General features: G+C 48.8%; 1 protein-coding gene across 1 annotated transcript in view; it reads left to right on the top strand.

Moving 5' to 3' along the window:
- Positions 1-23453, top strand: part of LOC115161897 (son of sevenless homolog 2-like) — an 80118-nt gene that overhangs the window by 6921 nt on the left and 49744 nt on the right. Inside the window, exons 2-4 of the mRNA XM_029712713.1 lie at positions 19221-19478; positions 20384-20548; positions 23013-23219. Of these exons, the coding sequence (XP_029568573.1) occupies positions 19221-19478; positions 20384-20548; positions 23013-23219 (630 nt within the window). The remainder of the gene's footprint in view (positions 1-19220; positions 19479-20383; positions 20549-23012; positions 23220-23453) is intronic.

The raw sequence follows: 23453 nt of genomic DNA, 5'->3' as shown, positions 1-23453 counted from the left end.
AGACCTAGTTAAGCTGCAGCTGGCCCAGAACAGAGTGGCACGTTTTGCTCTTAATTGTAATCAAAGGGCTGATGTAAATATGCATGCCAGTCTCTCTTGGCTAAGAGTTGAGGAGAGACTGACTGCATCACATCTTGTTTTTATAAGAAACATTAATGTGTTAATATAAAAGCATTAATCAAATTGTTTCCATAGTCAACTTATGCCACCAGGGGTCTTTTCACAGTCCCCAAATTCAAGAAAACGTACCGTATTATATAGAGCCCTTATTGCATGGAACTTCCTTCCATCTCATTTTGCTCAAATGAACAGCAAACCTGGTTTCAAAAAACACCTCGTGGGACACAACGCCTCTCCCCTATTTGACCTAGATAGTTTGTGTGTGTATTGATATGTAGGCTACGTGTGCCTTTAACAAAAAATAGATGTAGTTCTGTCCTTGAGCTGTTCTTGTCTATTGATGTTCTGTATTATGTCATATTACGTTTCATGTTTAGTGCAGAAGCAGAAGGCTTTGCGCAAATGTACGTTTTTATAATGCAATTAGCAGGAGAACATCATTGTCAAAAGCGCACCACATATGCAAGCGGTTTCATGTGACAGAGATGGTAATATCTGTTAGAAATGTAGAAAGCGGGGAGATGTAAAGATGCAATAACTAGCATGGGAGGCTAGAACTAGCATGGGAGGCTAGAACTAGCATGGGAGGCTACAGCTGGCATGGGAGTCTACAGCTGGCTTGGGAGGCTACAGCTAGCTTGGGAGGCTACAGCTGGCTTGGGAGGCTACAGCTGGCTTGGGAGGCTACAGCTGGCTTGGGAGGCTACAGCTGGCTTGGGAGGCTACAGCTGGCTTGGGAGGCTACAGCTGGCATGCGAGGCTACAGCTGGCATGCGAGGCTACAGCTGGCATGGGACGCTACAGCTGGCATGGGACGCTACAGCTGGCATGGGAGGCTACAGCTGGCATGGGACGCTACAGCTGGCATGGGAGGCTACAGCTGGCATGGGAGGCTACAGCTGGCATGGGAGGCTACAGCTGGCATGGGACGCTAATATGACGAGGATCTTGGCTACTGGACAATGAAAGAAAGTGGATTTGAAAACCAATAGAACCTGAGAGAGAAATGGACTACTGGTTTCAAAGGCATATGGAAATCTATAAAAAATAATTGCCTGCATGTTTGGTTGGATTTTGTAAGACTAGTTTTGACGCAAGGTAAGACATGCCTCCATAATATATAGTAAAACGTTCAGGTTCCAAACAACTATGTACATGTTTTCAGAATGCATACCGCCTCCAGCTCATTGAAACTGGTGTGATGCGCTGAAGCCTGCCCAGTTGCCTATACACTTCAATGGTGAATGGGAAGCGTTTTTCAAATACTAGTTGATTTTTTTTTTTTTTACATATTTTATTTTACCTTTTTATTTATTAGGCAAGTCAGTTAAGAACAAATTCTTATTTTCAATGACGGCCTACCGGGGAACAGTGGGTTAACTGCCTTGTTCAGGGACAGAACGACAGATTTTTACCTTGTCAACTCAGGGGTTCAATCTTGCAACCTTCCGGTTACTAGTCCAACGCTCTAAGCACTAGGCTACCTGCCGCTCCTGCCGCCCCATTCAATTAGAGGATATTTTTAATTGTGGCCATCAACTGTTTTTAACTTGCGATTGCGTTCATAATTGTTTCGCAATGATTGGACTTCTAAAAGCACGTTTCACTCCAGCAGCAACCAACAAGCTGTTTGACCTGTAGCAGCAGCTCTCACACGGTCTGCCAGAAGTCTGTCGTCCTCATCCACAGCCCGTGTCTCCTCCGCTGATTACCCAGCCTGCCTGTAGCAGCAGCTCTCGTGCTGTCTGCCAGAAGTCTCTGTCGTCCTCATCCACAGCCCGTCTCTCCTCCGCTGATTACACAGCCTGCCTGTAGCAGCAGCTCTCGTGCTGTCTGCCAGAAGTCTCTGTCGTCCTCATCCACAGCCCGTGTCTCCTCCCCTGATTACCCAGCATGCCTGTAGCAGCAGCTCTCAACTGGTATTTCAATCACTGAATAGGCAAAAATTGGCCGGCGCTAATTTTATTTATCGGCTTTTCAATTTTTTTGAGGTTCCAAAAGCCGGCTATTATCAGCTAATGGAAACTCTTGTCCCCGTCTGTCCCCGAGCAGACGGGTTAGGGTGAGTCTTCTCCGAGCAGACGGGTTAGGGTGAGTCTTCTCCGAGCAGACGGGTTAGGGTGAGTCTTCTCCGAGCAGACGGGTTAGGGTGAGTCTTCTCCGAGCAGACGGGTTAGGGTGAGTCTTCTCCGAGCAGACGGGTTAGGGTGAGTCTTCCCAGAGCAGACGGGTGAGTCTTCCCAGAGCAGACGGGTGAGTCTTCCCAGAGCAGACGGGCTAGGGTTAGTCTTCTCCGAGCAGACGGGCTAGGGTGAGTCTTCTCCGAGCAGACGGGTTAGGGTGAGTCTTCTCCGAGCAGACGGGCTAGGGTGAGTCTTCTCCGAGCAGACGGGTTAGGGTGAGTCTTCTCCGAGCAGACGGGTTAGGGTGAGTCTTCTCCGAGCAGACGGGTTAGGGTGAGTCTTCCCAGAGCAGACGGGTGAGTCTTCCCAGAGCAGACGGGTGAGTCTTCCCAGAGCAGACGGGTGAGTCTTCCCAGAGCAGACGGGTGAGTCTTCCCAGAGCAGACGGGTGAGTCTTCCCAGAGCAGACGGGTGAGTCTTCCCAGAGCAGACGGGTGAGTCTTCCCAGAGCAGACGGCTTAGTCTTCCCAGAGCAGACGGCTTAGTCTTCCCAGAGCAGACGGCTTAGTCTTTTCAGAGCAGACGGGTGAGGGTGAGTCTTCTCAGAGCAGACGGGTGAGGGTGAGTCTTCTCAGAGCAGACGGGTTAGTCAGAGCAGACGGGTTAAGGTGAGTCTTCTCAGAGCAGACGGGTTAGTCAGAGTAGACGGGTTAGGGTGAGTCTTCTCAGAGCAGACGGGTTAGGGTGAGTCTTCTCAGAGCAGACGGGTTAGGGTGAGTCTTCTCAGAGCAGACGGGTTAGGGTGAGTCTTCTCAGAGCAGACGGGTTAGGGTGAGTCAGAGCAGACGGGTTAGGGTGAGTCTTCTCGGAGCGGACGGGTTAGGGTGAGTCTTCTCAGAGCGGACGGGTTAGGGTGAGTCTTCTCAGAGCAGACGGGTTAGGGTGAGTCTTCTCAGAGCAGACGGGTTAGGGTGAGTCTTCTCAGAGCAGACGGGTTAGGGTGAGTCTTCTCAGAGCAGACGGGTTAGGGTTAGTCAGAGCAGACGGGTTAGTCAGAGTAGACGGGTTAGGGTGAGTCTTCTCAGAGCAGACGGGTTAGGGTGAGTCTTCTCAGAGCAGACGGGTTAGGGTGAGTCAGAGCAGACGGGTTAGGGTGAGTCTTCTCAGAGCAGACGGGTTAGGGTGAGTCTTCTCAGAGCAGACGGGTTAGGGTGAGTCTTCTCAGAGCAGACGGGTTAGGGTTAGTCAGAGCAGACGGGTTAGTCAGAGTAGACGGGTTAGGGTGAGTCTTCTCGGAGCGGACGGGTTAAGGGTGAGTCTTCTCGGAGCGGACGGGTTAAGGGTGAGTCTTCTCGGAGCGGACGGGTTAAGGGTGAGTCTTCTCGGAGCGGACGGGTTAAGGGTGAGTCTTCTCGGAGCGGACGGGTTAGGGTGAGGTCTTCTCGGAGCGGACGGGTTAGGGTGAGTCTTCTCGGAGCGGACGGGTTAGGGTGAGTCTTCTCGGAGCGGACGGGTTAAGGTGAGTCTTCTCGGAGCAGACGGATTAGGGTTAGTCAGAGCAGACGGGTTAGGGTTAGTCTTCTCAGAGCAGACGGGTGAAGGTGAGTCTTCTCAGAGCAGACGGGTTAAGGGTGAGTCTTCTCAGAGCGGACGGGTTAAGGGTGAGTCGTCTCGGAGCAGACGGGTCAGGCAGAGAGGAGAGGAGTGCTCTGAATTGATCTGACTAAAGGTGTCATGCTCTTGTCTCACATCGGCTCCTTAAACACCATCCTCATCATTGGCCTCAAATAGAAACCGACACACACATACAGACAGACCGCTACATCAACACCAAACCCATGAGCCTCATGGATTTCACACAGACTCCCACACAGGGAGACACACAGACTCCCACACAGGGCCACATTACCTGCAACACGAGACCTACTACACTACTACCCTGTACTGTCATGGCCAGGAAAATAATAAATAGAATGAAATGTGTTCATCTTGGCTGTAACATTTTAATCTTCCGTTTCCACAGCACTACACAAACGCACACCATGCAAAGATTCCATGTTTACCATCCTGCATAATGCACTGTCCCTTTGTACTCTGTTTCCCTTCCTTTATTCTCTAATAAGTATATTATTCTCTGCTAGTACTGCTGCTACTACTGCCCCTACTACTTTCACTACTGCTAACCATGCTACTACTACTTTCACTACTGCTAACCATGCTACTACTGCCACTACTACTGCTAACCATGCTACTACTGCCACTACTACTACTGCTAACCATGCTACTACTGCCACTACTACTACTGCTAACCATGCTACTACTGCCACTACTACTGCTAACCATGCTACTACTGCCACTACTACTACTGCTAACCATGCTACTACTGCCACTACTACTGCTAACCATGCTACTACTGCCACTACTACTACTGCTAACCATGCTACTACTGCCACTACTACTACTGCTAACCATGCTACTACTACTTTCACTACTGCTAACCATGCTACTACTGCCACTACTACTGCTAACCATGCTACTACTGCCACTACTACTACTGCTAACCATGCTACTACTGCCACTACTACTACTGCTAACCATGCTACTACTGCCACTACTACTACTGCTAGCCATGCTACTACTGCTAACCATGCTACTACTGCCACTACTACTGCTAACATGCTACTACTGCCACTACTACTGCTAACCATGCTACTACTGCCACTACTACTGCTAACCATGCTACTACTGCCACTACTACTGCTAACCATGCTACTACTGCCACTACTACTGCTAACCATGCTACTACTACTGCCACTACTACTACTGCTAACCATGCTACTACTGCTAACCATGCTACTACTGCCACTACTACTGCTAACATGCTACTACTGCCACTACTACTGCTAACCATGCTACTACTGCCACTACTACTACTGCTAACCATGCTACTACTGCCACTACTACTACTGCTAACCATGCTACTACTGCCACTGCTACTACTGCTAACCATGCTACTACTGCCACTACTACTACTGCTAACCATGCTACTACTGCCACTACTACTACTGCTAACCATGCTACTACTGCCACTACTACTACTGCTAACCATGCTACTACTGCCACTACTACTACTGCTAACCATGCTACTACTGCCACTACTACTACTGCTAACCATGCTACTACTGCCACTACTACTACTGCTAACCATGCTACTACTGCCACTACTACTGCTAACCATGCTACTACTGCCACTACTACTACTGCTAACCATGCTACTACTACTTTCACTACTGCTAACCATGCTACTACTGCCACTACTACTGCTAACCATGCTACTACTGCCACTACTACTGCTAACCATGCTACTACTGCCACTACTACTACTGCTAACCATGCTACTACTGCCACTACTACTACTGCTAGCCATGCTACTACTGCTAACCATGCTACTACTGCCACTACTACTGCTAACATGCTACTACTGCCACTACTACTGCTAACCATGCTACTACTGCCACTACTACTGCTAACCATGCTACTACTGCCACTACTACTGCTAACCATGCTACTACTGCCACTACTACTGCTAACCATGCTACTACTGCCACTACTACTACTGCTAACCATGCTACTACTGCTAACCATGCTACTACTGCCACTACTACTGCTAACATGCTACTACTGCCACTACTACTGCTAACCATGCTACTACTGCTAACCATGCTACTACTGCCACTACTACTACTGCTAACCATGCTACTACTGCCACTACTACTACTGCTAACCATGCTACTACTGCCACTACTACTACTGCTAACCATGCTACTACTGCCACTACTACTGCTAACCATGCTACTACTGCCACTACTACTACTGCTAACCATGCTACTACTACTTTCACTACTGCTAACCATGCTACTACTGCCACTACTACTGCTAACCATGCTACTACTGCCACTACTACTGCTAACCATGCTACTACTGCCACTACTACTACTGCTAACCATGCTACTACTGCTAACCATGCTACTACTGCCACTACTACTGCTAACATGCTACTACTGCCACTACTACTGCTAACCATGCTACTACTGCTAACCATGCTACTACTGCTAACCATGCTACTACTGCCACTACTACTACTGCTAACCATGCTACTACTGCCACTACTACTACTGCTAACCATGCTACTACTGCCACTACTACTGCTAACCATGCTACTACTGCCACTACTACTACTGCTAACCATGCTACTACTACTTTCACTACTGCTAACCATGCTACTACTGCCACTACTACTGCTAACCATGCTACTACTGCCACTACTACTGCTAACCATGCTACTACTGCCACTACTACTACTGCTAACCATGCTACTACTGCCACTACTACTACTGCTAGCCATGCTACTACTGCTAACCATGCTACTACTGCCACTACTACTGCTAACATGCTACTACTGCCACTACTACTGCTAACCATGCTACTACTGCCACTACTACTGCTAACCATGCTACTACTGCCACTACTACTGCTAACCATGCTACTACTGCCACTACTACTGCTAACCATGCTACTACTGCCACTACTACTACTGCTAACCATGCTACTACTGCTAACCATGCTACTACTGCCACTACTACTGCTAACATGCTACTACTGCCACTACTACTGCTAACCATGCTACTACTGCCACTACTACTGCTAACCATGCTACTACTGCCACTACTACTACTGCTAACCATGCTACTACTGCCACTACTACTACTGCTAACCATGCTACTACTGCCACTGCTACTACTGCTAACCATGCTACTACTGCCACTACTACTACTGCTAACCATGCTACTACTGCCACTACTACTACTGCTAACCATGCTACTACTGCCACTACTACTACTGCTAACCATGCTACTACTGCCACTACTACTACTGCTAACCATGCTACTACTGCCACTACTACTACTGCTAACCATGCTACTACTGCCACTACTACTGCTAACCATGCTACTACTGCCACTACTACTACTACTGCTAACCATGCTACTACTGCCACTACTACTACTGCTAACCATGCTACTACTGCCACTACTACTACTGCTAACCATGCTACTACTGCCACTACTACTGGTAATACATTTACATTTTAGTCATTTAGCAGACTTATCCAGAGCGACTTACAGTAGTGAATGCATACATTTCATTAAAAAAAAAATTCTCTCCGTACTGGTCCCCCGTGGGAAACGAACCCACAACCCTGGCGTTGCAAACACCATGCTCTACCAACTGAGCCACACGGGACCAGCAGTTAATAGTAGCAGCAGTAGCCATGCTACTACTAACCATGCTACTACTGCCACTACTACTGCTTCTACTACTGCCACTACTACTACTACTGCTGCTGCTACTACTACTGGTAATACTACTGCTGCTGCTACTACTACTGGTAATACTACTACTACTACTACTACTGGTAATACTACTGCCACTACTACTAACCATGCTACTACTGCCACTACTACTGCTACTGCCACTACTACTACTACTACTAACCATGCTACTACTGCCACTACTACTGGTAATACTACTGCCACTACTACTGGTAATACTACTGCCACTACTACTGGTAATACTACTGCCACTACTACTAACCATGCTACTGCTACTACTGCTGACCATGCTTCTACTACTACTGCTGACCATGCTTCTACTACTACTGCTGACCATGCTTCTACTACTACTGATGCTACTGCTGATACCACTGCTGCTACCGCTGCTACCACCACTACTACTACTGATGCTACTACTACTACCTCTGCTACTACTACCCCCGCTGCTACTACTACCCCCGCTGCTACTACTACTACTGATGCTACCTCTGCTACTACTACCCCCGCTGCTGCTACTACTGATGCTGCCTCTGCTGCTACTACTGATGCTGCCTCTGCTGCTACTACTGATGCTGCCTCTGCTGCTACTACTGATGCTGCCTCTGCTACTACTACCCCCGCTGCTACTACTACTGATGCTACCTTTGCCTCTACTACTACTACTACTACTACTACTACTACTACTACTACTACTACTACCACCACCACTACTGATGCTACCTCTGCCTCTACTACTACCGCTGCGCCTACTACTAATGCTGCCTCTGCTACTACTACTGATGCTACCTCTGCTGCTGCTACTACCGCTGCTACTACTACTGATGCTACCTCTGCTGCTGCTACTACTACTACTACCGCTAGCCTTTCCCTGTCGCTCAGTTGGTAGAGCATGGTGTTTGCAACGCCAGCATGGTGTGTGCAATGCCAGGGTTGTGGGTTCGATTCCCACGGGGGGGCCAGTACACAAAAAAAATGAAATGTATGCATTCACTACTGTAAGTCGCTCTGGATAAGAGCGTCTGCTAAATGACTTAAAATGTTAAAAAAAAAATGCTACTTCTGCTACTACCGCTGCTACTACTACTGATGCTACCGCTGCTACTACTACTGCTGCTACCTCTGCTACTACTACTGATGCTGCCTCTGCTACTACTACCCCCGCTGCTACTACTACTGATGCTACCGCTGCTACTGCTGCTACCTCTGCTACTACTACAACCACTGCTACTACTACTGATGCTACCGCTGCTACTACTACTGATGCTACCGCTGCTACTACTACTGCTGCTACCGCTGCTACTACTACTACCGCTGCTACTACTACTGATGCTACCTCTACTGCTACTGCTACTAGCCCTACCACATCCGCTGCTACCACCACCACTACTACTACCACTACTATTACTACTCCTACTACCACCACTATTACTGTATGTGGATTTAAAAGAGCCTGCTCCCTGCTTGTTATACACCAGCATCAATACCTCTGTCTGCTGTGATGATCCCCGCTCTTTGGAGACCTCTGTTTTCTGTATGATGGAGGGAGGGAAAGAGCGAGGGAGGTAGGTGGCTGGATGGCGAGTGAAAGGGAAGAGAGAGGTGGAAGCGTGGAGGGAGGGAGAGTAACAGGAAAGACAGAAATATGGGAGGATGGTGGAGAGAGGAAAAATATCATGTGAGCTAGAGAGTGCTGGGACTCCCAGCCAGCCAGCCAGGCCGCCTGCCAGCCAGCCCTCCCTCCCTGCCTAATGGAGATGAAACTATGTAACACTACACTACACCTTCCATTAGCGTCAAGGCCTCCTGCATCTCATCTACTATCTCTTACGGTACGGCACTGCTGACTACGGCACTAGTAACGCTAGTAACCAACGGGACATTAAGAACTGTAATATGTTTTACCGAGACGTGGCTGAACGACGACATGGGTATTATGCAGTTTTTCCGTGCATCGGCAAGACGGAACAGCTGCATCCGGTAAGACAAGGGGTGATGGTCTGTGTCTATTTGTTAATAACAGTTGGTGTGCAAAGTCAATTATTAAGGAAGTCTCAAGGTTTTTCTTACTGAGGAAGAGTATCTCACGATAAGCTGTAGACCACACTCTTTACCAAGAGAGTTTATCTATATTTTTCATAACTGTCTATTTACCACCACAAACCAATGCTGGCACCAAGCCCGCATTCAAAGAGCTGTATAAGGCCATAAGCAAACAGGAAAACGCTCATCCAGAGGTAGCGCTCCTAGTGGCCGGGGACTTTGATGCAGGGAAACTGAAATCCATTTCAACTCATTTCTACCAGTATGTCACATGTGCAACAAGAGGAAGAAACTCTAGACCCCCTTTACTCCACACAGAGACGAGTACAAAGCTCTCCCTCGCCCTCCATTTGGCAAATCTGACCATAATTCTATCCTCCTGATTCCTGCTTAAAATCAAGAACTAAAGCAGGAAGCACCAGTGACTCGCTCAATACGGAAGTGGTCAGATGACGCGGATGCTAAACTGCAGGATTGTTCCTGTAGCACAGACTGGAATATGTTCCGGGACTCATCCGATGGCATTGAGTACACCACATCAGTCGCTGGCTTCGTCAATAAGTGTATCGATGACGTCGTCCCCACAGTGACCGTACGTACCCCAACCAGAAGCCATGGATCACAGGCAACATCCGCTCTGGGCTAAAGGGTAAAGCTGCCGTTTTCAAGGAGCGGGACTCTAACCCGGAAGCTTATATGAAATCCCGCTACGACCTCAGACTAACCATCAAACAGGCAAAGCATAAATACAGTCTAGAAGAAAAAGAAACGCACACCTATTAAGGAGGTGCTGGCTAGCGGTGTAGAAAACTTGAAAATAAGGGAGAGCCGCACACTCTAGGAGCTCAGATGCAAAAATGTAATATCCAACGTTTTGACAGCCAAGCTGTCTTCGTCAGGGTATAATCACAAACACTGTGAGATGACTCGTTTATATAGTGTCAAAAGACACACAGGTGTCTTTAATCATGGCCAAGTGTGGCCTAATATCATTGGTTAATTCTCAAATATAAAAATGGCATACAAAGAACAGCATACAAAAAAACAAATGGATAGCATACGATCATAGATTAATTTTAGACTACACAAGCTTACAAACAATTACAATGGCAAAGTCACAAGAATGGCTTAAGATCAAAGTCTATGTTGAGACCGAAGGGTGAGAGAGTCTTTAAATTAAAGATCCAGGCAGCCTCTCGTCTTACCAGTAAATTACCAAGGTCACCCCCTCTCCGAGGGAGGGTGACATGTTCGATGCCAATATAACACAGAGACGAAATCGGGGGGGGAAAAAGTGGGCTGCAACTGGGTAAGTCGAGTTTTTGCACCTAATGGTGCTACGATGCTCTGAGATACGTACTTTTAATTCACGCTTTGTTTTACCCACATCATTTTTACAACAAGGACAAGTTCTAAGATAAATAACTGCCTTAGTGGAGCACGTAATAACACCTTTGATTGGGATCGATTTCCCTGTTTGTGGGTGTTTGAAGGATCTACATTTATAAGTGCCATTGCATTGAGCACAGCCATTACACTTGTAATTTCCATCCATTAGGGGCGCAAATAGACGTTGTTCAGGAATATCTTGGGGTGGTAAATCAGAGTGTACCAATAGATCTCTGAGATTTCTGCCCCACGAGAATACGACCAAGGGAAGGTCAGAAAACACATTACCGAGGCTATCATCCTATTTTAGAATGTGACAATGTTTGTGAACGATTCCCTTAATTTGTTCAGAGCACTTTGAATAGCGGGTAGTTAGAACGCAAGAATGCGTCATGTCTCGTTTTGTTTTGAATTTTATCAATGGCAATATTAATCTGATCATTAAATACAGGACAGATTGAATCCTACTACACCGGCTCCAACGCTCATCGACTGTGGCAAGGCTTGCAAACTATTACGAACTACAAAGGGGAGCCCAGCCGCGAATTGCCCAGTGACACAAGCCTACTAGACAAGCGGGGGAAAAAATTCTATGTGCGTTTCGAGTCAAGGAACACTGAAGCATACATGAGGGCACCAGCTGTTCCGGATGACTGTGATCACGCTCGCCGTAGCCGATGTAAGACTTTTTTAAACGGGTCAACATTCACAAGGTCACAAGGCCACAAGGCCAGACGGATTACCAGGACGTGTACTCCAAGCATGCGCTGACCAACTGGCAAGTGTCTTCACTGACATTTCCAAACTGTCTCTGGCAGAGTCTGTAATACTTACATGTTTCAAGTAGAGGTCGACCGATTATGACTTTTAGGTTGTAGTTATTATAGGAATTATGACTATCGACTATTTGTCTCTATACCATTTGTATTTCATATACCTTTGACTGTTGGATGTTCTTATAGGCACTATAGTATTGCCAGCCTAATCTCGGGAGTTGATAGGATTGAAGTCATAAACAGCGCTGTGCTTCAAGCATTGCTAAGAGCTGCTGGCAAACGCAGGAAAGTGCTGTTTGAATGAATGCTTACGAGCGTGCTGCTGCCTACCACCGCTCAGTCAGACTGCTCTATCAAATATCAAATCATAGACTTAATTATAATATAATAACACACAGAAATACGAGCCTTTGGTCATTAATATGGAAAATTCCGGAAACTATCATTTCGAAAACAAAACGTTTTATTATTTCAGTGAAATACGGAACCGGTCCCGTATTTTATCAAAAGGTAGCACGCGCTCACGTCTGTAGCCATGAAGTGCTTTGAAAGGCTGGTCATGGTTCACATCAACATCATCCCAGAAACCCGAAGCCACTCCAACTAGCATACCGTCCCAACAGATCCATAGATGATGTAGTCTCTATTGCCACTCCACACTGCCCTTTCCCACCTGGACAAAAGGAACACCTATGTGAGAATGCTATTCATTGACTACAGCTCAGCGTTCAACACCATAGTGCCCTCAAAGCTCATCACTAAGCTGGGGACCCTGGGAATAAACCCCTCCCTCTGCAACTGGATCCTGGACTTCCTGACAGGCCTATCGGGAGAGACCTGGAAGTATGGTGCCAGGACAACAACTTCTCCCTCAACATGATCAAGACAACAGGAAACGGAGGGCTGAGCACGCCCCCATTCTCATCGACGGGGCTGTAGTAGAGCAGGTTGAGTACTTCAAGTTCCTTGGTGTCCACATCACCAACAAACTATCATGGTCCAAAAAACACCAAGACAGTCGTGAAAAGGGCACTACAATGCCTATTCCCCCTCGAGACTGAAAAGATTTGGCATGGGTACCCAGATCCTCAAAAGGTTCTACAGCTGCACCATCGAGAGCATCCTGACTGGTTGCAGCACTGCCTGGTATGGCAACTGCTCGGCCTCCGACCGCAAGGCGCTACAGAGGGTACTGCGTACGGCCCAGTACATCATCACTGGGTCCAAGCTTCCTGCCGTCCAGGACCTCTATACCAGGCGGTGTCAGAGGAAGGCCCTAAAAATTGCCAAAGACTCCAGCCTCCCAAGTCATAGACTGTTCTCTCTGCTACCGCATGGCATCAGTACTGGAGCGCCATGTCTAGGTCCAAGAGGCTTCTAAACAGCTTCTACCCCCAAGCCACAAGTCTCCTGAACAGCGACTCAAATGGCCACTGGACAGTTTGCATTTACCCCCCCCCATCCCTTTTTCCTTTTTTAACACTGCTGCTACTTGCTGTTTATCTATGCATAGTCACTTCACCCCTACCTACATGTACATATTACCTCAACTAACCTGTACCCCTTGCACATTTATCCAGTACCCCCTGTTATTGTTATTTTATTGTTGATCTTTTTTCTTCAGTTTATTTTGTAAATATTTTCTTTAACTGCATTGTTGGACTTGTTGTATTTGGCGCATGTGACATTACACTATCAGTTTCTATTTTATTTTGTCTCATTTTTCACCTCAATAAAGCCACCCAACTGGACACAGATGTCAATTCAACGTCTATTCCATGTTGGTTCAATGTCATTTCAATGTAATCTCCCTGACATTTTTTAGCTCTTTGTCTTAGGGGCTTGACTTTTCCACTTAGTTGCTTTATGATCAGGTCAAAGTGTCCACAGATGTTCTACATTTTGGATCAGATTACATGGGCACAGTGTTAAGGTGTTTCAGACCCAGGGATGGGCACAGTGGTAAGGTGTTTCAGACCCAGGGATGGGCACAGTGGTAAGGTGTTTCAGACCCAGGGATGGGCACAGTGGTAAGGTGTTTCACACCCAGGGATGGGCACAGTGGTAAGGTGTTTCAGACCCAGGGATGGGCACAGTGGTAAGGTGTTTCAGACCCAGGGATGGGCACAGTGGTAAGGTGTTACAGACCCAGGGATGGGCACAGTGGTAAGGTGTTTCACACCCAGGGATGGGCACAGTGGTAAGGTGTTTCAGACCCAGGGATGGGCACAGTGGTAAGGTGTTGTACACCCAGGGATGGGCACAGTGGTAAGGTGTTGTACACCCAGGGATGGGCACAGTGGTAAGGTATTGTAGACCCACGGATGGGCACAGTGGTAAGGTGTTGTACACCCAGGGATGGGCACAGTGGTAAGGTATTGTAGACCCAGGGATGGGCACAGTGGTAAGGTGTTGTAGACCCACGGATGGGCACAGTGGTAAGGTGTTGTAGACCCACGGATGGGCACAGTGGTAAGGTGTTGTACACCCAGGGATGGGCACAGTGGTAAGGTATTGTAGACCCAGGGATGGGCACAGTGGTAAGGTGTTGTACACCCACGGATGGGCACAGTGGTAAGGTGTTGTACACCCACGGATGGGCACAGTGGTAAGGTGTTGTACACCCACGGATGGGCACAGTGGTAAGGTGTTGTACACCCAGGGATGGGCACAGTGGTAAGGTGTTGTACACCCAGGGATGGGCACAGTGGTAAGGTGTTGTACACCCAGGGATGGGCACAGTGGTAAGGTGTTGTACACCCAGGGATGGGCACAGTGGTAAGGTGTTGTACACCCAGGGATGGGCACAGTGGTAAGGTGTTGTACACCCAGGGATGTCTCTTGCTGATAGAAGTAAAGGTGGTAGTATTTTATGGTACTATAGTACACTGCGTTCGGAAAGTATTCAGACCCCTTTTGACTTCTTCTATAATTAATTAAAAAAATAAAATCCTCATCAATCTATAGACAATACTCCATAATGACAAAGCGAAAACATGTTTTATTTTTTTATTTTTATGTTTGCAAATGTATAAAAAACAAATACCTTACATAAGTATCAGACTTGAAATTGAGCTCAGGTGCATCCTGTTTCCATTGATCATCCTTGAGATGTTTCTACAACTTGATTGGAGTCCACCTGTGGTAAATTCAATTGATTGGGCATGGTTTGGAAAGGCACACACCTCTCTGTATAAGCTCCCACAGTTGACAGTGCACATCAGAGCAAAAACCAAGTCATTAGTTTGAAGAAATTGTCTGTAGAGCTCCGAGACAGGATTGTGGTGAGGCACAGATCTGGGGAAGGGTACCAAACATTTTCTGCAGCATTGAAGCTCCCCAAGAACACAGTGGCCTCCATCATTCTTAAATGGAAGAAGTTTGGAACAACCAAGACTCTTCCTAGAGCTGGCCGCCCGGCCAAACTGAGCAATCGGGGGAGAAGGGCCTTGGTCAGGGAGGTGACCAAAACCCCGATGGTCACTCTGACAGAGCTCCAGAGTTTCTCTGTGGAGATGGTAGGACCTTCCAGAAGGACAACCATCTCTGCAGCACTCCACAAATCAGGCCTTTACGTTAAAGTGGCCAGACAGAAGCCACTTCTCAGTAAAAGGCACGTGACAGCCAGCTTGGAGTTTGCCAAAAGGCACCTAAAGGACTCTCAGACAATGAGAAACAAGATTCTCTGGTCTGATGAAACCAAGATTGAACTCTTTGGCCTGAATGCCAAGCGTCACATCTGGAGGAAACCTGGCACCATCCCTACGGTGAAGCATGGTAGTGGCAGCAGCATGCTGTGGGGAGGTTTTTCAGCGGCAGGGACTGGGAGACTAGTCAGGATCGAGGGAAAGATGAACGGAGCAAAGTACAGAGCGATCCTTGATGAAAACCTGCTCCAGAGCACTCAGGACCTCAGACTGGGGGTGAAGGTTCACCTTCCAGCAGGACAATGACCCTAAGCACACAGCCAAGACAATGCAAGAGTGGCTTCAGGACAAGTCTCTGACTGTCCCTGAGTGGCCCAGCCAGAGTCCGGACTTGAACCCAATCCAACATCTCTGGAGAGACCTGAAAATAGCTATGCAGCAACACTCCCCTTTCAACCTGACAGAGCTTGAGTGGATCTGCAGAGAAGAATTGGAGAAACTCCCCAAATACAGGTGTGCCAAGCTTGTAGCGTCATACCCAAGAAGACTTGAGGCTGTAATCGCTGCCAAAGGTGCTTCAACAAAGTACTGAGTAAAAGGTCTGAATACTTATATAAATGTGATATTTCAGTTTTATTTTTAATACATTTCAAAACATTTCTAAACCTGCTTTTACTTGGTCATTATGGGGTATTGTGTGTAGGTTGAGGGGGGGGAAAAATAGCAATTTAATCCATTTTAGAATAAGGCTGTAACGTAACAAAATGTGGAAAAAGTGAAGGGGTCTGAATACTTTCCGACTGCACTGTAGATTTTAAAATTTGCCTCTTCCTGTCTGTGGGATAGCGAGCACTTGTTGGCTGATGAAACTAACGGACCAGAAGGGTTTTGTGAATGGAGCCAGGCTTAGGAAGGGGAAAACCCCCGTACTTTCTGTCTCTGTGTGGTGACTCAATCTTTAACAATGCTTGGTGTCGTCGTGGAATCTGAGGCAAAGATGATTTTGTCTTCTGCTGTTTTCTATTTTGATATTCCATTTTAAGTTAGGCTATAGTTTCCATTTAGTCTCTCTGGATTTATGTTAAACAGATGAGCACAATGTGACCGTGGTGTAAGCAAGTGGATTGTTTTGTAATTCGAAGTACAAACAGTACTATAGTAGTGTATGGAGCAATGAGATATATTTCTGGTAATCTAAATAGATTTAAGGTATTCATTTGGTCTGGAAAGATCCATGGTTCATTGACTGTTGAGACCATGTCTGTCACTATCACCCAGACCAGCAGAATCTATGGTGCCGTGTTGGTCAGCCAGCTACACATTCCTCCTGCTGGGCCTGGGGGCCATGTTTTGTCATCAGAGCTGGATTTTTTTATTTTTTTTTACCAGCGAGGGTAATTCCATCACTACCATGTGAACACAACCGCTTTGTGCTTGTTGTTCTCTCTCCCTCCCTCCTCCCTCTCTCTCCTCTCCCTCCTCCCCCTCTCTCTCCTCTCCCTCCTCCCCCTCTCTCTCTCTCTCTCTCTCTCTCTCTCCCCCCTCTCTCTCTCTCTCTCTCTCTCTCCCTCCCTCCCTCCCTCCCTCCCTCCCTCCCTCCCTCCCTCCTCCCTCTCTCTCTCTCTCCCCCCTCTCTCTCTCCTCTCTCTCTCCCCCCCTCTCTCTCTCCTCTCTCTCTCCCTCCTCTCTCTCTCCCTCCCCTCTCTCCCTCCTCTCCTCTCTCTCTCCCTCTCTCCTCTCTCTCTCTCCCCTCCCTTCTCTCTCCCCTCCCTCCTCTCTCTCCCTCCCCTCCCTCCTCTCTCTCCCTCCCTCCCCCCCCTCCTCTCTCCCTCCCTCCCCTCCCTCCTCTCTCTCCCTCCCCTCTCTCCCTCCCCTCTCTCCCTCCCCTCTCTCCCTCCCCTCTCTCCCTCCCCTCTCTCCCCTCTCCTCTCTCTCTCCCCCTCCCTCCTCTCTCTCCTCCCTCCTCTCTCTCTCCCCTCCCTCCTCTCTCTCTCCCCTCCCTCCTCTCTCTCTCCCCTCCCCTCCTCTCTCTCTCTCTCCTCTTTCTCTCTCTCTCCCTCCTCTCTGTCTCTCTCTTCACAGCGGTTTAGCAGACTGCCAGTCCCATAATAGTATCTGAACAGAGTAGACAGCATTCCAGTGATAGACCACACCCCTGCTGATGACCAGACTGAGATGGTGTCAGTGTCCGCCCATAGATACAGACCACACCCCTATTCTAGGCCTCTTTCCTAACACAGACCACACCCCTCTTCTTGGCCTCTTTCCAACACAGACCACACCCCTCTTCTAGGCCTCTTTCCTAACACAGACCACACCCCTCTTCTAGAACTCTTTCCAACAGACCACACCCCTCTTCTTGGCCTCTTTCCAACACAGACCACACCCCTCTTCTAGGCCTCTTTCCAACACAGACCACACCCCTCTTCTAGGCCTCTTTCCAACACAGACCACACCCCTCTTCTAGGCCTCTTTCCAACACAGACCACACCCCTCTTCTAGGCCTCTTTCCAACACAGACCACACCCCTCTTCTAGGCCTCTTTCCAACACAGACCACACCCCTCTTCTAGGCCTCTTTCCAACACAGACCACACCCCTCTTCTAGGCCTCTTTCCAACAGACCACACCCCTCTTCTAGGCCTCTTTCCAACAGACCACACCCCTCTTCTAGGCCTCTTTCCAACAGACCACACCCCTCTTCTAGGCCTCTTTCCAACAGACCACACCCCTCTTCTAGGCCTCTTTCCTAACACAGACCACACCCCTCTTCTAGGCCTCTTTCCTAACACAGACCACACCCCTCTTCTAGGCCTCTTTCCTAACACAGACCACACCCCTCTTCTAGGCCTCTTTCCAACAGACCACACCCCTCTTCTAGGCCTCTTTCCAACAGACCACACCCCTCTTCTAGGCCTCTTTCCAACAGACCACACCCCTCTTCTAGGCCTCTTTCCAACACAGACCACACCCCTCTTCTAGGCCTCTTTCCAACAGACCACACCCCTCTTCTAGGCCTCTTTCCAACAGACCACACCCCTCTTCTAGGCCTCTTTCTAAAACACTTCTCTGCATCTCTAGGTTTAAGTTTCATTAGTTGTATCTGAGATGTACATTGACATTTTAGTCATTTAGCAGATGCTCTTATCCAGAGCGACTTACAGTAGTGAATACATACATTTCATAGATTTTCTTTTTCCGTACTGGTCCCCCGTGGGAATCGAACCCACAACCCTGGCGTTGCAAACACCATGTTCTACCAACTGAGCTACACGTGACGCCTAGTGACTCTGTTTATTCACTGACATGCTGTGTGTCTATGTAACAGGAACTGATGGGAGGGGGAAAGCTATGCCAATACAATCCTCACATCACAAGGATGTTTTTTTTTTTTTTAATGACCTAACTGATTGAAGAGCCTTCAAATCTCTGTCCTGGACATTTTCCTTAAACTCATGTCCCAACTATTTCCTTTCCTGCTGTAGGTTTCTGGCCTCGCTGGGTCTCTGACGTTTGTCCCCGTCGACTCTCTCTGGGTCTCTGACGTTTGTCCCCGTCGACTCTCGCTGGGTCTCTGACGTTTGTCCCCGTCGACTCTCGCTGGGTCTCTGACGTTTGTCCCCGTCGACTCTCGCTGGGTCTCTGACGTTTGCCCCCGTCGACTCTCGCTGGGTCTCTGACGTTTGTCCCCGTCGACTCTCGCTGGGTCTCTGACGTCCCTCTACCTCTCTCCCAGGTGCAGCTGCAGGTGCACCCCACCCTGTCAGCCAAGGAGGGAGCTCTGCAGCACATCGAAGAGCTGATCCTGCAGCTGCTCAACATGCTGTGTGTGGTCCAGCCACGGTCTGTACAGGACGTGGAGGAGCGTGTCCAGAAGACCTTCCCCCACCCCATAGATAAATGGGCCATAGCTGACGCCCAGTCGGCCATGGAGAAGAGGAAGAGGAGGAGCCCCCTACTGCTCCCCGTCGATAAGATACACCCCCTACTCAAGGTACATATCCTCCTTACCAGGGCTCAGATGACAAACAAATCATTGGCATCACAAGACATTTAGGAGCTCCAGAAAATCTCCCTCTAACCCCCTCTTTCCTCCCTCTCCTCTCCTCCCCAACTCTGACCACCCCTCTCTCCTCTCCTCCCCAACTCTGACCACCCCTCTCTCCTCTCCTCCCCAACTCTGACCACCCCTCTCTCCTCTCCTCCCCAACTCTGACCACCCCTCTCTCCTCTCCTCCCCAACTCTGACCACCCCCTCTCCTCCTCTCCTCCCCAACTCTGACACCCCTCTCATCCTCTCCTCCCCAACGTCTGACCACCCCTCTCTCCTCTCCTCCCCAACTCTGACCACCCTCTCTCCTCTCCTCCCCAACTCTGCCACCCCCTCGCTCCTCCTCCTCCCCAACTCTGACCACCCCTCTCTCTCTCCTCTCTCCCCACCTGACCACCCCTCTCTCCTCTCCTCCCTACACTCTAACCCCCTCTCTCCTCTCCTCCCTAACTCTGACCCCCTCTCTCCTCTCCTCCCTAACTCTGACCCCCCCCCTCCTCCTCTCCCCTCCCTAACTCTGACCCCCCCTCTCCTCTCCTCCCTAACTCTGACCCCCCCCTCTCCTCTCCTCCCTAACTCTGACCCCCCCTCTCCTCTCCTCCCTAACTCTGACCCCCCCTCTCCTCTCCTCCCTAACTCTGACCCCCCCTCTCCTCTCCTCCCTAACTCTGACCCCCCCTCTCCTCCCTAACTCTGACCCCCCCTCTCCTCTCCTCCCTAACTCTAACCCTCCCTCTCCTCTCCTCCCTAACCCTCCCTCTCCTCCCTAACCCTCCCTCTCCTCCCTAACCCTCCCTAACCCTCTCTCCTCTCCTCTCTACCCCCCCTGCTGTTTGTCCTGTCAACAGGAGGTGCTGGGTTATAAGATAGACTACCACGTCTGCCTCTACATCGTGGCGGTTCTAGAATACATATCAGCTGACATCCTGAAGCTAGCAGGAAACTACGTCGGTAACATCAGACACTATGAGATCAGCCAGCAAGACATCAAGGTGTCCATGTGTGCAGACAAGGTAGGAAACATACCGTCTGTCTGCATCTAGCTGTCTGTCTGCATCTAGCTGTCTGTCTGCATCTAGCTGTCTGTCTGCGTTTCTGTCTGCGTTTCTGTCTGCGTTTCTGTCTGCGCGTCAGCGTCTAGCTATCTCTGTGTCTAGCTGTCTCTGTGTCTAGCTGTCTCTGTGTCTAGCTGTCTCTGTGTCTAGCTGTCTCTGTGTCTAGCTGTCTCTGTGTCTAGCTGTCTGTGTCTAGCTGTCTCTCTGTCTGTGTCTAGATATCTCTCTGTCTGTGTCTAGATGTCTCTCTGTCTGTGTCTAGATGTCTCTCTGTCTGTGTCTAGATGTCTCTCTGTCTGTGTCTAGATGTCTCTCTGTCTGTGTCTAGCTGTCTCTCTGTCTGTGTCTAGATGTCTCTCTGTCTGTGTCTAGATGTCTCTCTGTCTGTGTCTAGATGTCTCTCTGTCTGTGTCTAGATGTCTCTCTGTGTCTAGCTGTCTCTGTGTCTAGCTGTCTCTGTGTCTAGCTGTCTCTCTGTCTAGCTGTCTCTGTGTCTAGCTGTCTCTGTGTCTAGCTGTCTCTCTGTCTAGCTGTCTCTGTGTCTAGCTGTCTCTCTGTCTAGCTGTCTCTGTGTCTAGCTGTCTCTCTGTCTAGCTGTCTCTCTGTCTAGCTGTCTCTCTGTCTAGCTGTCTCTCTGTCTAGCTGTCTCTGTGTCTAGCTGTCTCTGTGTCTGTGTCTAGATGTCTCTCTGTCTGTGTCTAGATGTCTCTCTGTCTGTGTCTAGCTGTCTCTCTGTCTGTGTCTAGCTGTCTCTCTGTCTGTGTCTAGCTGTCTCTGTGTCTAGCTGTCTCTGTGTCTAGCTGTCTCTGTGTCTAGCTGTCTCTCTGTCTAGCTGTCTCTGTGTCTAGCTGTCTCTCTGTCTGTGTCTAGCTGTCTCTCTGTCTGTGTCTAGCTGTCTCTCTGTCTGTGTCTAGCTGTCTCTCTGTCTGTGTCTAGATGTCTCTCTGTCTCTGTGTCTAGCTGTCTCTCTGTCTGTGTCTAGCTGTCTCTCTGTCTGTGTCTAGCTGTCTCTCTGTCTGTGTCTAGCTGTCTCTCTGTCTGTGTCTAGATGTCTCTCTGTCTGTGTCTAGCTGTCTCTCTGTCTGTGTCTAGATGTCTCTCTGTCTCTGTGTCTAGCTGTCTCTCTGTCTGTGTCTAGATGTCTCTCTGTCTGTGTCTAGATGTCCCTCTGTCTGTGTCAAGATGTCTCTCTGTCTGTGTCTAGATGTCTCTCTGTCTGTGTCTAGCTGTCTCTCTGTCTGTGTCTAGATGTCTCTCTGTCTGTGTCTAGATGTCCCTCTGTCTGTGTCTAGATGTCCCTCTGTCTGTGTCTAGCTGTCTCTGTGTCTAGATGTCCCTGTGTCTAGCTGTCTCTGTGTCTAGATGTCCCTCTGTCTGTGTCTAGCTGTCTCTGTGTCTAGCTGTCTCTGTCTCTGTGTCTAGCTGTCTCTGTGTCTAGCTGTCTCTGTGTCTAGCTGTCTCTGTGTCTAGCTGTCTCTGTGTCTAGCTGTCTCTGTGTCTAGCTGTCTCTGTGTCTAGCTGTCTCTGTGTCTAGCTGTCTCTGTGTCTAGCTGTCTCTGTGTCTAGCTGTCTCTGTGTCTAGCTGTCTCTGTGTCTAGCTGTCTCTGTGTCTAGCTGTCTCTCTGTCTAGCTGTCTCTGTGTCTAGCTGTCTCTCTGTCTAGCTGTCTCTGTGTCTAGCTGTCTCTCTGTCTAGCTGTCTCTCTGTCTAGCTGTCTCTGTGTCTAGCTGTCTCTCTGTCTAGCTGTCTCTCTGTCTAGCTGTCTCTGTGTCTAGCTGTCTCTCTGTCTCTGTGTCTAGCTGTCTCTGTGTCTAGCTGTCTCTGTGTCTAGCTGTCTCTCTGTCTGTGTCTAGCTGTCTCTGTGTCTAGCTGTCTCTCTGTCTGTGTCTAGCTGTCTCTGTGTCTAGCTGTCTCTCTGTCTAGCTGTCTCTCTGTCTAGCTGTCTCTGTGTCTAGCTGTCTCTCTGTCTAGCTGTCTCTCTGTCTAGCTGTCTCTGTGTCTAGCTGTCTCTCTGTCTCTGTGTCTAGCTGTCTCTGTGTCTAGCTGTCTCTGTGTCTAGCTGTCTCTCTGTCTGTGTCTAGCTGTCTCTGTGTCTAGCTGTCTCTGTGTCTAGCTGTCTCTGTGTCTAGCTGTCTCTGTGTCTAGATGTCTCTCTCTGTGTCTAGCTGTCTCTGTGTCTAGCTGTCTCTGTGTCTAGCTGTCTCTGTGTCTAGCTGTCTCTCTGTCTGTGTCAAGATGTCTCTCTGTGTGTTTTTGCATCTCGTTCACCTTCAATGCCAATCCACTCAAATCAGTAGATATATTCTATGGTCCTGGTTGACTTGCTAACCTGTCTCTGTCCCAGGTGTTGGACATGTCTGACCTGATGTCTCTCTGTCCCAGGTCCTGTTGGACATGTCTGACCTGATGTCTCTCTGTCCCAGGTCCTAATGGACATGTTTGACCAGGACGAGGACATCGGTCTGGTGTCTCAGTGTACGGAGGAGCCGTCGTCGTCGGGGGAGCTGACCTACGACGACCTGGTGCGCTTGGAGATCGCAGAGGAGCGCCAGTACCTGCGGGAGCTCGACCTCATCATCAAGGTGTTCCGACATCACTTCCTGTTCAACAACAAGATCTTCACGCCTCAGGTGAAAACAGTATAACAGTTTATAGACACCTCGGGTGGAAACAGTATAACAGCTTATAGACACCTCGGGTGGAAACAGTATAACAGCTTATAGACACCTCGGGTGGAAACAGTATAACAGCTTATAGACACCTCGGGTGGAAACAGTATAACAGCTTATAGACACCTCGGGTGAAAACAGTATAACAGCTTATAGACACCTCGGGTGGAAACAGTATAACAGCTTATAGACACC

The sequence above is a fragment of the Salmo trutta genome, chromosome 25 (assembly GCF_901001165.1).
Source record: "Salmo trutta chromosome 25, fSalTru1.1, whole genome shotgun sequence".
In the NCBI taxonomy this organism is placed as follows: Eukaryota; Metazoa; Chordata; class Actinopteri; order Salmoniformes; family Salmonidae; genus Salmo; species Salmo trutta.
This window is presented reverse-complemented; position numbering and strand designations above follow the sequence as displayed.